The sequence below is a fragment of the Varanus komodoensis genome, unplaced genomic scaffold (genome assembly GCF_004798865.1).
Source record: "Varanus komodoensis strain SLA01 unplaced genomic scaffold, ASM479886v1 scaffold35, whole genome shotgun sequence".
In the NCBI taxonomy this organism is placed as follows: domain Eukaryota; kingdom Metazoa; phylum Chordata; class Lepidosauria; order Squamata; family Varanidae; genus Varanus; species Varanus komodoensis.
This window is the reverse complement of record NW_025335856.1, coordinates 5,281,170-5,293,682: the sequence shown is the minus strand read 5'-3', so window position 1 is coordinate 5,293,682 and position 12,513 is coordinate 5,281,170. Positions and strand designations below refer to the sequence as shown.

Below are 12,513 nucleotides of genomic sequence, written 5' to 3'. Positions count from 1 at the left end.
ACGCAATTTTTGGCCATTACCTGAGTGTCGGGGGCTCCCAGGTCTACTGAACCTGCATTAACTTTGACCCAACTTTCATTTGGACTCTGCCATTAACATTTGGGTGTTCACATGAGGCTAAACATGACCTGTAAGCTTACATTGACTTGATTGCTCTTCTCCTTCAATTCTATATTGAGCGGGTTCACAGAAGGTGCAACCAATGCAAGAGAAGAGCAAGTTAGTTCTATGCCATAATGTATGAAAATATTCTTTCTTTTTTAAGGGAGCATGGAATTCTACTTTCAACTGCATGGATGTACTTGCATTTGTATTAACTCAAACAGAAAACACCGCTCTGAAATTTATCTAACTGATCACCCCCTTGCAACAAAGCTCATGCATTAGGAGAAGGGTAGCATTAGGATATTGCAGAGAAAAATTTCCAATTGTTCATACAGCCAGGTTGTTTCCCTGAATTTTTGTCTAAAATTACCTTTATCCAACCTTCACTCGCTATTCTTTCTACTTTGGGGAGGACAAAGAAGAACGTTCATTCCCTGAGGCATAAGAAAGTCACTGTTTTATGTGCAATGAAAAGAGAAAGGATCACCAATAAGGGAAAGGGACTACAGTCAAATCACATTTTGCAGTGAAGTTAAAAATGCATTCAAAGGCAGAGAGGGTTTCAAAAATAACTAATTTTTCTCCACAAAATTCCATTCAAATTTCATTCTCTAGCTGCACAGCCTTGCAGAATTGTTCCTTAAAGTCACTGGTCTCAAAATGAAATACTTCCTCCTTTCTCCACCCCATCTGATGTTAGCAATTCTTTGAAGGACAGGAGGGATATACACACTTTCACTCTCATGGCCTTTGCACAAAAAACAGCACAGCATTCACTGGGCGCTTGCTGAGATGGCCTTCAAGGATCTTCATTACGCAGAAGCAAAACCGAGTCAACCTAAGCAGCACCATATTGAAGGGAGCTTGTAGGGTTTCAGCTGATAACAAGCTACTGGGATATTATTTGTATATAGGGCAATTCTGAGGCTGCAAATGTGGCTCATCCGCAATTAAATGGAGTCCCTGGTAACTTGTTTCAGGTTCCCAAGGAACCCCTTGCAGTGGTTTTTAAAGGCATGAATGAAAACCACTCCTTGTTCCTAAACCAAGCCACACACATTCCCTCTGACCTTTACATAAAGTGTGCTCCTTGATAACACGGCTGGCCTTTTCACATCTTATTAGCAGATCGGGGCTGTAATACCCTGCATGCAGCAGGGTTTGTTCTGGTCAGCATGTTGGAAACATCATGTGCCTTCACCAGAGCTCAATGGCATCTCATAGCTCTCGGCTGCGGCATCTTTTTTTGTTCAGGTCACTGATATCAAGATGGTTGCTTCTGCAAAGGTCTCTGGAGCTTCAGTGAGGGCATCTTTCCCTCTGAGCCTGGACGCGTGCCTAGCGCAAGGCAGTCTATTCCTTTGCGCAAAGGTCATATGAATGCTTGTAGGTCACCACACCACTGCATGTGTGTATTCCTCCTCAAGGTTTCTCTTAACAACATCTTTAAGCTTCTCGGCCTTTGCTGGGGAGAAAACAGGGCTCGCTCGCTCTCTCTCTCTCTCTCTCTCTCTCTCTCTCTCACACACACACACACACAGTGAGAGAGCGCGTGTGGGGAAAAAATTAAAAGCTCAGGATAAAGACTATATAACTCTTGAGTGAGGAAGGCAAGAAGCACGTTCATCTTGATAGAGAGAGACAGCTTTGAGAAAGAATCTGAATCTGATAATAATGAGATGTGTAAACATACAGTGACTGAGCTTGCGAACCCCTGATTACCACTATTTCTGAGATACAATTTAGCAGAATTGTCCTTCAAGATAACTTTAGATACAGAATATCCATGGCAAAAGGCTGGAGGCATTTCAATTCCCCTGGTGACTGCAAAAAGCTTATTTGGCTTGGAGAACCTGAGAAAAGCCCAGTGGTTAATTGTGAGGAAGCACAGAGAATATCTTGGCAATGAGAGAACTGAAAGAGACATCTCATTTGCATGGACTCCAGCAGGACCTTTCTGGAGTTAAGGAGTGTCTCTCTCCTCTTCTAATGCTAGAAGATGACATGCAAAAATTAGACTACTCATCGTTATGAACAACGCTGGTGAAAAGAAGTATTAAATGCACACTCACGGCACTTTTACCATTCTTTAAAGCAGAGAGAACATGAGGAAGGGGCTGCTGCTGTCCCTGCTTTTTCTGCCTGGGGGAAAAGCTGCGGTTATGCATGCATGCTTCAGGATAGGCAGGAATATGAATAGTGACACAGAACTAATCTATCAGGCATTCATTTTTGTCTCATATTAGCAACGCTTGTAGTGGATAAGTGAAATGTCATTTCGCATTACATACAATCATTGGTACATAACAGGAGCGATATGAAAGTGGCTATCATGGAAGGAGGTTTGTTCCTAAGTAGTGAAATTAGAGTTCATTTATTTATTTATTTATTTATTTAAAGTGTTCATATGCCATCTCCTTGCTATATAGCCTCGGGACGGCTCACACATGAATTGTGAATTGTGAAGCGAGGTCGCACGGTGTGATGCACTAGAATTGCTTCTTGACAACCAATTGGCGTGAGCCTGTTTCACACTAAGGCCTTTTCCTGCTTGCAGAATCAGAAACTAACTATTAATTACCGTCTTGATGAAAATATTATTTGCTCCGTTATTTTAAAAATGGGGAATTATTGCAAATTCCAGACAAATATCAATGGGGCTTGGTCACGGATCTAAAGCAGGGCCATTGTGAATATTGTTCTACTGGTGGGCCGTGTACTGTGTGGTGAGTCAATTGCATGAGGACCTGAGTTTTGCTTTTTAACAGATTCTGCCACACTGTTAAATTCAGCCCAGCCCCTGGGAGCTGTGCCATGCATGCATTGAATCGCAAGGTGCAGCTCCTTGATTTGGGACCCTGGAGGCAAGTGGGCTGCTTAATGACTTGCCAACTGGCCATTGCGGACCTGGGCCACTTGGATTCTTCAGCTTTCACCAGCAATGCATACTGAAATAACATAGAAAAGGGAAAGAAAGAAAGAAAGAAAGAAAGAAAGAAAGAAAGAAAGAAAGAAAGAGAGGATTTACACCTTGTAGTAATTGTCTCTAGGAAACCTCTTCCCAATTCCCCCTGTGAGTTCCTTATAAGCGCTCCATTTGCTGGTCTCAGGGAAATGTTTTTTTCCGCTTCTATGCTAGAGGGCTTGAATTATGATAAATGTTCCACAACTTTTGCAGATGAGATCACATTTCTACTTCTCATGCTCTGCCAAAAGCAGAGAACGCTGGAGACGCACCAGTCCCAGCATGGAGATGTGTTTACACTCCCTCGAAACGTCCTGGTGTGGGTGTGCATCGCACGCATGCAGCAACATTTGTGTAGAAGCCAGGAAAATGAGGGTCACCTCCCCACCTAAACCCCGGCTAATACTCTTCCATGTTTCAACTGGTGTGAATTTATAAAAGCATCCATCGGATTTTAGCCTTTTTATTTCTCCTTCTAATTAACTGGAGGCTGTTTTTGCTTAAAAACAGAACTTTTTTTCTCTCTCTTTTCAGCGGGCTGCTTTATTAAGTCCTTTGCAATTTTGATTCCAGATGCCTTGCATCATTGTTTGGATGAGTTAGAAAAACATACATCCATTTTCTCTTTCAGAACCCCCAGCTCAGGCACATGTGGTTCAAATTAGGCGAGGCACCACAGTCCTGCTGATCGGCTTTGCTGACCTCCTTGCTCTGAGCTCCCCATGGGAGCTAACAGCAATAAAATGTCTTTAAGTCCAGACACTTCTGCCTCTCAACCAAATTCCTGAAATCACAGAGCAGCCGCGGAGGGAAGGCTGCAGGCATCATGCACATGGGACCAGGTCTCGCTCGCTCTGAGCATTCACACTCTCGGGAGAAGGTGACCTATAGCCTCCGTCCCATGGCTAGCCAAAGTACACAAGCCACAGATGCCTCGCTGTGTGCATGACGGGCTGAGGAGCTACAGAATGCTCTGGCACACTTCCATTCTAGACCTTCCCCTCCTCTTTCCTGTTCTCATGCGCAACTTATTTGTTTGGTTCATTTCAATGGGAGACCCGAGCATTTTTCAATGAGTACTTCCTCCATTGACTAAAATCTGAAAACGCTTTTTTAAAAAAATGCACACTTTTTAAAATGTACACTTTAATTTGTGTTTTAAGCGTGCATTTTAGAAGTTGTGGATTTTTGAAGGAGTGCCTTTTTGAAAGTCTGCACTTCCCCCATTAAAACACAAATGTGTCAGTTTTTTGCAAGTGTGCATTCTAGAAAGTTCATTTAAAAATGCACTTTTAGGTTCAATATACTGAAATCATTTTCAGGGAATTTGTCCTGCTTCATATTCAATTTATGAACAGGAATTTTTGAGTGCTCTGTATATTGTGATAAAGGCACATTTGTCCTTTGGGCAAACTCTGCCCTCTAGTGGTGTAACTCTTGGTAACACAAAGCAGTTTTAAAAGATCCATAGTCTAGAACACTGACTTCCGTTTTCCCTATTTCAACGGCATCTAAAAAGTTAATTATGCAAGCAAGCCTTTGATTTTAAAGTCAGTAAATCCCAAATGGTGAGTCAGGGCCCAAATCAGTGAGGAACTAAGTCTTGGCAAGTGAGTTACTTAGCTACCAGAAATGCAATAGATTAATGCAACCCCAATGTAAGTTCTGCCTCATACGTAATTGGAATCCCAAATGTTGGGATAAAAATGCACACATCTCTTTGCACTGCTTTGATGCGTTTTCATATTCGGGAAAGTGCTGATTTGGGGAGTTTTAGAGAAGGAAACAAAGGGACGGCTGTGGGAGTGCAATGCAGAGCAACTGCGCTAGCTCGAGGAACTTCACCTTAAGATATGCTCATCATACGATACAATGCACACATGCATTTATGAAAGGGGAAAAGGTAAAGCTGCTTAGAGGGGAATAAAAATAGAAACAAGTTATTCAGAGCAACAGTCCTGTTTCCCATTCTGCCGGGATCTCAGACCCTTAAGGACTGATTCCAGCACGAAAAGCATCGATGGGAAGTCCTGTGCTTTCCTTCCCAAACCAGCAGTCCTCGTGTTTGGAAGGTAATTCAGTCTTGAATGGTAACTTGACAGCCTTTCATCAGCTTTCATTACCCACTGATCCTCTTTTGTTTTGTGAAGAAAACACAACTTTTCCAGCAGATTACAGGACTGCACAGTCTCCGGGCTACTTTGTCAGCAGTCACCCCTCCAAATCCGTGAAGGCCCGCTGAGGTTAGAATTGTCTCCAAGAAAAGAGGGCGTGCTTGCCATTCCTGATTCCATCTTCCCCAAACAGAGGAAAGGAGAACCAATCTAGGACAAGGACCTTTTCTTTTTTTAATTTAAATGAATTATCAAAGACATTTTAATGAAATCTGACTGATGTCCCACCATCCCCATTCTGTTGCTTCTTCCTTTTCCTGGATGCTTTCAGTTTAGCTCAATTAAAAACCAATTAAACTAAATCGTTACCAGAGTGGGCTCTGTCTGTCTAAGAGAAAAGATGTTCCAATCTGGAGACTGTTTTTAACAGTCCATTTTTAGAGCAACAAGAAAAGCAGAGAGGCGAGAGAGAGAGAGAGAGAGAGAGAGAGAGAGAGAGAGAGAGAGAGAGAGAGAGAGAGAGAGAGAGAGAGAGAGAGAGAGATACATACATACATACATACATACATATAGAGGGACCTTTTAAGAAGCAGAGCGTAAAAAATTTACCTGCACCTACACCCATTTCCCTTAAATGCGAGGCCCTCTAGTGGCTTGCTCCGGTAAAACCCTGACCATGTTTAACTATCTTAATGGCTATTATACGGTTTCAATATATATTTGTATTTTTGGCTTTTTATGTAAACCATCTTGGGAGTCTATAATAATCATATCAATTATATACAGAATATAATTTCTGTATATACGGAATTTAAAATAAATCAATATAGTTGTGTATGCCTCTGAACCCAGCAATTTTAACATTTACATTTCTATTTCAACAGAAGTGTGGTTTTTAATTGACGCTCCAGCTTTATTAGTTGAATATTCTGCCATTTTATTGGCTCATTCCAGAAGTTCCAAACCCTAATCCCAACCCCCTTTTTACAACAACAATCCTGTTGATTAGAAGTTACTTCTAATGCTGTTACTTATGGAATGGCATAAGCAGAGACTGGGAGATGGGAACCCACTCGAGATGGGTTATAGCCCTGGGTTTCTGGGATGCTATCTGCCCCATCTCCCTGCCACCCATGGGCTCTTGCTGAAATAACGGTACCGAGTTCGGATGCTCTGTGTTGCTTCCGATTCCCTTGGATAGGCTAGCTTTTGGTTCACACGTGGGTCACCTCCTGCTGCCCCACGTGAATAATTCTCCCCACCTTCTCCCTTGTCTCTGCATCCCTATTCACAAATGCAGTGCCTTGAGTGTCCTTCTCAGGGACACACGGACGTTGGAATGTGTGCAAAAATTAGAATATGCCATTTTAAGCCCAGACTTAGCTCCACCTTGGGCAAAGGACACTAAGGGGAGCTTGAGGCAGCAAGCTGAGCTGCTGTTTGGGGCATCAAAATGACTCTCACGGCCCCACACTTTATGGATGGAATTGCTGCCGGTGAGGTCAGGGAAACCACAGCCAACCCAATCCAACCCAACCCTGCTGCTCTTCCACTGTGATTCTTCCACCATAGTGGAATCCCTTGTCCCAAGCAGGGCATCCATCCAGCAGGTGTGAAGCTAAAGCTAGCAAATCTGCCTCTGCGCTTTTCGGGATGGTACAACACAGTCTCTGGTGCTGCGTGCTCAGAAATACCCAGTTCATTCAAAAGCAACCCTCTAGCTGAGAAAAGCAAGGCTGGTCTTTTTGTCCTGTTGCATTGAATCATCTATAAACACTCTCCGTAAAAATACTTCTGGGGTCAACCACCTCATTACTCCTTTAGCAGTATGTGATACGGTCCCATTTGCCCTCTTATAAAATTCAGCAATTCCAGAATGTTATGTTCAACATTTGCTTTAAGTATATGGCAGTACTGACATTTACTAGCATCGGTACATTTTTTTTCTAAAGCAATTTAAGAAATCTGTGGGTGAGCAGAAATCAGAGGCAAAGGGCTGCTAGCTAACTCAGCTGCTGCAATTACACATTAATTTCTAAACTGTCTTAGAAAAAACAACTGATCTCCTAGCTCCGCTGTCCTCCACCTTGTTCCCTGCAGATGTGGCTGGAAATGTACTTGCAGGGCACCAGGTTCAGGAGACGGAGCTCGCTCTTCCCCTGCTCAGGTGAGGCTGAGGTTGTGACATGCCAACCCCGCATTACCAGATTACCCAATTATAAAGCAAAAATGGGATATAAATTAGAATCTCAGCATACAAGCCTGTGGAAACAAACAATGCCAGCAGGTTTTTTGTAGAGAGACCTGGGTGGACCAGCCCTGACCAATGCTACTGAGACTTTTTCATCCTTACCAAAATAGTTCACAGTTTTAATTTATTTCCAACAAAACTTTCCCTGTGCAGCACAAAGGATGGTGGTAGGAGAGCATTATCTAAGGCAGAAGATAGTTTGGGATCTCCTGACCCATCTTCGGTTGATTGCAACTCACTGCTGATTACCAGGGGGGGAAAATCTAAAGGACAAATTAAAGTGTTATCAGGCTAGCGAAACTAGAGGGAAAATTAAGAGGAGATTTTTGTTTGAAGGAAATGTGTACTAAATTCTGGCACTGAAACAAATTTCCTGGACAGAGCATGGGCTCAGAAGCTCTGTCTTGCACTTGGCTCTGGTTGGCAGAACTTGAAGTCTCGGCAACTAAGTTGACCCCTCCAATCTGGTGTTTCCCACCACTGTTCAAAAGTATGCAAACCCAGCACTGGAATGTCAATGCAGGGGTTGGGAAGAGCCTTCCATCAGACCCCAAATGCATGTCTGGTTGAGAGGGTCATGGGATTTTGCCAGGTTTCAAAACCATTCAAATCTGGAAAGATGGAGGCAAAATGTTGACATATCTACAGAATGTAAATGTAAAGATATAACAAATTTATGTTTATAGATTGTAAATAAATAATACACACATCATATTACATAATTCAAACATACAGAAATATTTTTGTAAACAAGATGTTCACAGAAAGTAAAGATATAATAACATGGCAAGATTCCAAGAGGGAGCAAAGAAATCTGTGATATTGCAAATATGAAAAGTAAGAGTTTGACTCACACAGCAAAACTATAGCAAAAGTCACCTATTTGTGACTTTGTTTTTTGTTATTTGTTTTTCGGCACCAGGCTAAGACCTTTTTATTTAAAACTTATTTTAATTGTTAATTTATTATGTAGGTTTTTTAACAAATAAAAATTTTTAAGCCGAGATGCACCAGGTTTTAATATTTTTATTGTATAATTTTTATATGCTTTTGTTTGTTTTTGTTGTGAGCCGCCCCGAGGCTTTGTTGCGATGGGGGCAGCATAGAAATGTTTTAAATAAATAAATAAATAAATACATATTGGCTTAGGCTCCCTGCCAACTTCTGGCTTGATCTTTCTTTCCAGCATCCTGTTCGACATGGATGTCCCAAGCGCAAACCGAATTTAAGAGGGTGGCTGAAGCAAATGTGACTTTGCCCTGTCACCACCGACTGTACCTCCTGGAGCCAGCAAGCCTGGACATAGAATGGCTGCTAAAGAATTCTGAAGCCGAACCAAAAGTGGTATGTCAAACCCTGAAATGAGCCATTCCCGAATTTGCTTCTCTCCACCAGATCAGGTCCAGGGTCAAAGCAAGACATCTTCATCTTTGCCACCATGTGAAGCAGGGGTGGGAAAATACACACAGCACTAGCAACTAGGGTTCTTGTCAAACGCAAATGGACAAATTACAGCCACACAGCAAGAGAAAAACATGTTAGTGAGGATGCAATTTAGTACCAGTCCAGTTCTAAGCAGAGCCCTTCTGAAAATGATGGCACTAAACCGACGCTTATGGTAGACCTTTGGACTCTAGTCTATAAAGATGTGAACCACACACTAGTATTTCCAGAGCTGCAACCTTAGTGATTCACAAGAATATATGAGCAACAAAATCTTACTTTTATTATTCTAACATGACTCACACAGTGCCTATCTGTGTAACCATAACAACAAATCATTCCCAAACACTAAACAGAAGCATTGGCTGTGGAAAGCGCCAGAAAAGGAACACTTCCTAACATCTTCCATCTTTTAGCTGGAAATGTCTAACAGCAGAAGTATCCCACCTAACAGTTCTATTTTTCCAGAACATTTGCTACCAACTTTCCAGACTGCAGCCATGTCCCATCTATAGACTGACTTGCAATCATTGTCTATTGGTATGGGCTACAATTTTCCCTCTAGAGGGAAGTTTGAAATGTTTCTTCTGGTTCCTAAATTGAAGAGTTTTGCTAATCTGCCCTAAACTGCAGGGAAGGTATCACATTTCAAATATGCCTTCTTGCCAGAAGGGCTCTCCTTTTGGGGGATGTAATGTGGGTGTGTATGACTTGGCCACGGATGTGTGTGAACGAGAGTGGGGAGTGGAAATGTAAAGCTGACTGCACACTGGTTCTCTCTCAAGGTTCCTGAGAAAAAGGATGAGAGCTGAACAATGTGGGGTTGTGATTATCGTTAGAGAGAAACCATCATTGGAAGTGGTTCTGACCTCTGCTACCACCAGCATGACCCCAAACACCATTCCTGGAGGAAGGTGGTCCTCAAACAAAGGTGGTACCTTAGGCACCATCTACCTAATTGCTCTTCTATCTGGCTAAACTTTTGAAAAAGCTCTCCCAGCAGCAGCAATAGCAAAATTCCCAAAGTAAACTGCATTCCCCAACAGAATTCATCTATTTTTAACCCTCTTTTCTCCAGGGGAGTTCCGAACAGCATAAACAACCTGCTCATCATTTGCTTTATCCTCATGACAACACTCTAAGGTCATGTTAGGCCGAGAGATAATGATTAGTTTGGCAACTGAGTGAAATTTTGAAACTGGTTTTTTAAGTCCAGTACTATCCACTCTGAAAAGTCCAATACCTTTCTTCTCATAAGCCATATTATCTAAGCGATTGCACAGTACAAAGTGGAGCCCAAAGAAAGCTCCATTGCACTGGGATAAGTACAGAGACACACCTACATAGCTCCTGACCACCTGCTTTAATAAAATACAGTAGCATCTAGTATATTATCATTAATATTTATTTAGTTTCCTAAACTCCCCAATAGCATTCACAACAGTATATCCTCCAAGCACATTGAAACTGCAGGTGTTTGCTATCACTTCAGAAACAGACAGAGCCTAATTTCTAGTGACTGCAAGATCCCAACATTCCACCTTTTAAAAATTAAGCACAAAGACATTAACTTTTACTGAGGTAACCAGAACCTGGAAATACTATTTTTTAAAAAAATCTGATTTAAGGATCAAGCCTATTTGGGATCGGGCTAACATTTAGGTAAACATATGTTCTGCTGGAATAATTCTGCTAAACATGTGACAGCAGAGCTGCAATGCTTCACTATATTTTGGGTGAAGTGTGCAAGAATAATCAATAGGACTGCAATCTTCTTAATGATAAAAGCTCAAGCAAGCTTATTATTTTGACAGGTTCTTTTAAAGCGAAACTAGCAATGCGAAAATGAAGCGTGGGCTAACCAGTGAATGACACCTTTTGCCTCCCAGGTGATCACATACGCGGGAGGCATCATCTACGATAACATGATCGAAGAACAAAAGGGCCGCGTTTCCTTTGCTTCCACTTACCAGACCGGAGATGCCTCTTTGGAGATCTCTCTTCTGCAGCCGAGCGATGCGGGGCAGTACACGTGCAAAGTTAAGAATGCCGGGCAGTACGAATGGCGTCACATCACACTAATAGTTCTGGGTAAGGCAGCCATGATGTGGTTCAAAACAAACAGGTAGCTCACCTGTTGATCACTAAGGTGTTCTGACTTTCCCCTTTCCCCAGAGAAACCTTCCAAACCCAAGTGCTGGAAAGAAGGAGAGATGTCCGAGGGAAGAGAACTCACCTTGCAGTGCAATTCCATCTCTGGCACCACGCCCATAATGTACCTGTGGCAGCGGATAGACGAGAAGGGGAAAACCGGGTCTCTCCCGCCCACGACACACATTAGTAAGTCATCACCACTTCCAATCCATCCCACCAACTAAAGAGCCACCCCGAACGAAGGCAACTCCATGGTGATTCCTTCTGCTGGTTGCCAGAAGCAAACCAAGCAGAGAAAGTTGCTGGTTCTTCTCCTCAGTGAGGTTGGGCTGAAAACTTGACGCACAGAGTGGCTTATCCCATAGTTCAGAAGGTTCCCTCTGTGGCTTGCACATGCACAATGCCCAATATGGAGTGACACCCTCCCCTCTCCTACTTTTCTCAGGGTTAGAATCTATTCCCACAACTAAGGTGATGAAATTTCATTATAGCTCAGCAGATGCCTGATTTAATTCACCAGGCAGTCAGCCCATCTGATGGTGTGGTACGATAAGGATACCTCCCACCACTTAGGCGCACTATGGATTCATTCTCTGGGCATCCTGGCACAGACATCTGGTTGTACAAATCAGATCAAAGGAGAAGAGCATTCAGAAACTCATAATGCAAGTTATTAGCACAGTGAATGATATGTGCATGGGAAATATTCCTCACTGACCTAGTTTGACTACATCATCAGCGGGATTAAAAGTTCAGCATCCAGTGGCCAACCAGATAATGATGGGCAACCCACAGGTGGACTGGAGGGCCCTGTTCCCCAGCACCTGGCTTCTGGAGTTCCACATGCTGCCTCCTATCCTAGAGGTTATCAGAGAGTCGCCACGGAAGCAGTGTTGTTACTCCCTTGTGCTGAGTAATTCATTAAATGTTGCTGTTTGATCTTCCAGACTTTTCCAATCCTGCACAAATTTTCATAAAGAATCTCACACGGATGGCCACAGGATTATACCAGTGCACTGCCTCCAATGAAGCAGGGCAGGAGAGTTGTGTTGTAGAAGTCACTGTGCAATGTAAGTATATAAAGCTCCCAGAAAAGTTTTGCAGGGATTGGGGGCAGGAGAGATGGCTTCCTGCCAGTCCCTTCTCCGGGATCCCTCCATGAAAGAAATTAGGAGAGTAAGTACCCGGAGGAGGGCTTTCTCTGCGGTGGCGCCCAACCTATGGAATTCACTCCCCAAAGAGGTCCGCCTGGCACCGTCGTTACTGGTTTTTCGGCGCCAGGTAAAGACCTTTTTATTTAAACATCATATCAATTGTTAAAACATATGATCTGGCCTGGGCAACTTCTTCTTCCTTCTCTTTCTCTTCCTATATTTTTATTTTATACTGATAATTTTAATTTTGTATTTGTAAATCAATATATTTTTTTTTGTATTTTTATATTTAATGGTAATTTATTATGTACTATTGTATTTCAATGT

At 42.6% G+C, this 12,513-nt stretch overlaps 1 protein-coding gene across 1 annotated transcript in view; it reads left to right on the top strand.

The window, feature by feature from the left end:
• LOC123028123 (CXADR like membrane protein) overlaps window positions 1–12,513 on the top strand; it is a 45,925-nt gene that overhangs the window by 25,103 nt on the left and 8,309 nt on the right. The window contains exons 2-5 of the mRNA XM_044439657.1: window positions 8,622–8,779; window positions 10,768–10,969; window positions 11,054–11,218; window positions 11,980–12,102. Coding sequence (XP_044295592.1) covers window positions 8,622–8,779; window positions 10,768–10,969; window positions 11,054–11,218; window positions 11,980–12,102 — 648 coding nt within the window. The remainder of the gene's footprint in view (window positions 1–8,621; window positions 8,780–10,767; window positions 10,970–11,053; window positions 11,219–11,979; window positions 12,103–12,513) is intronic.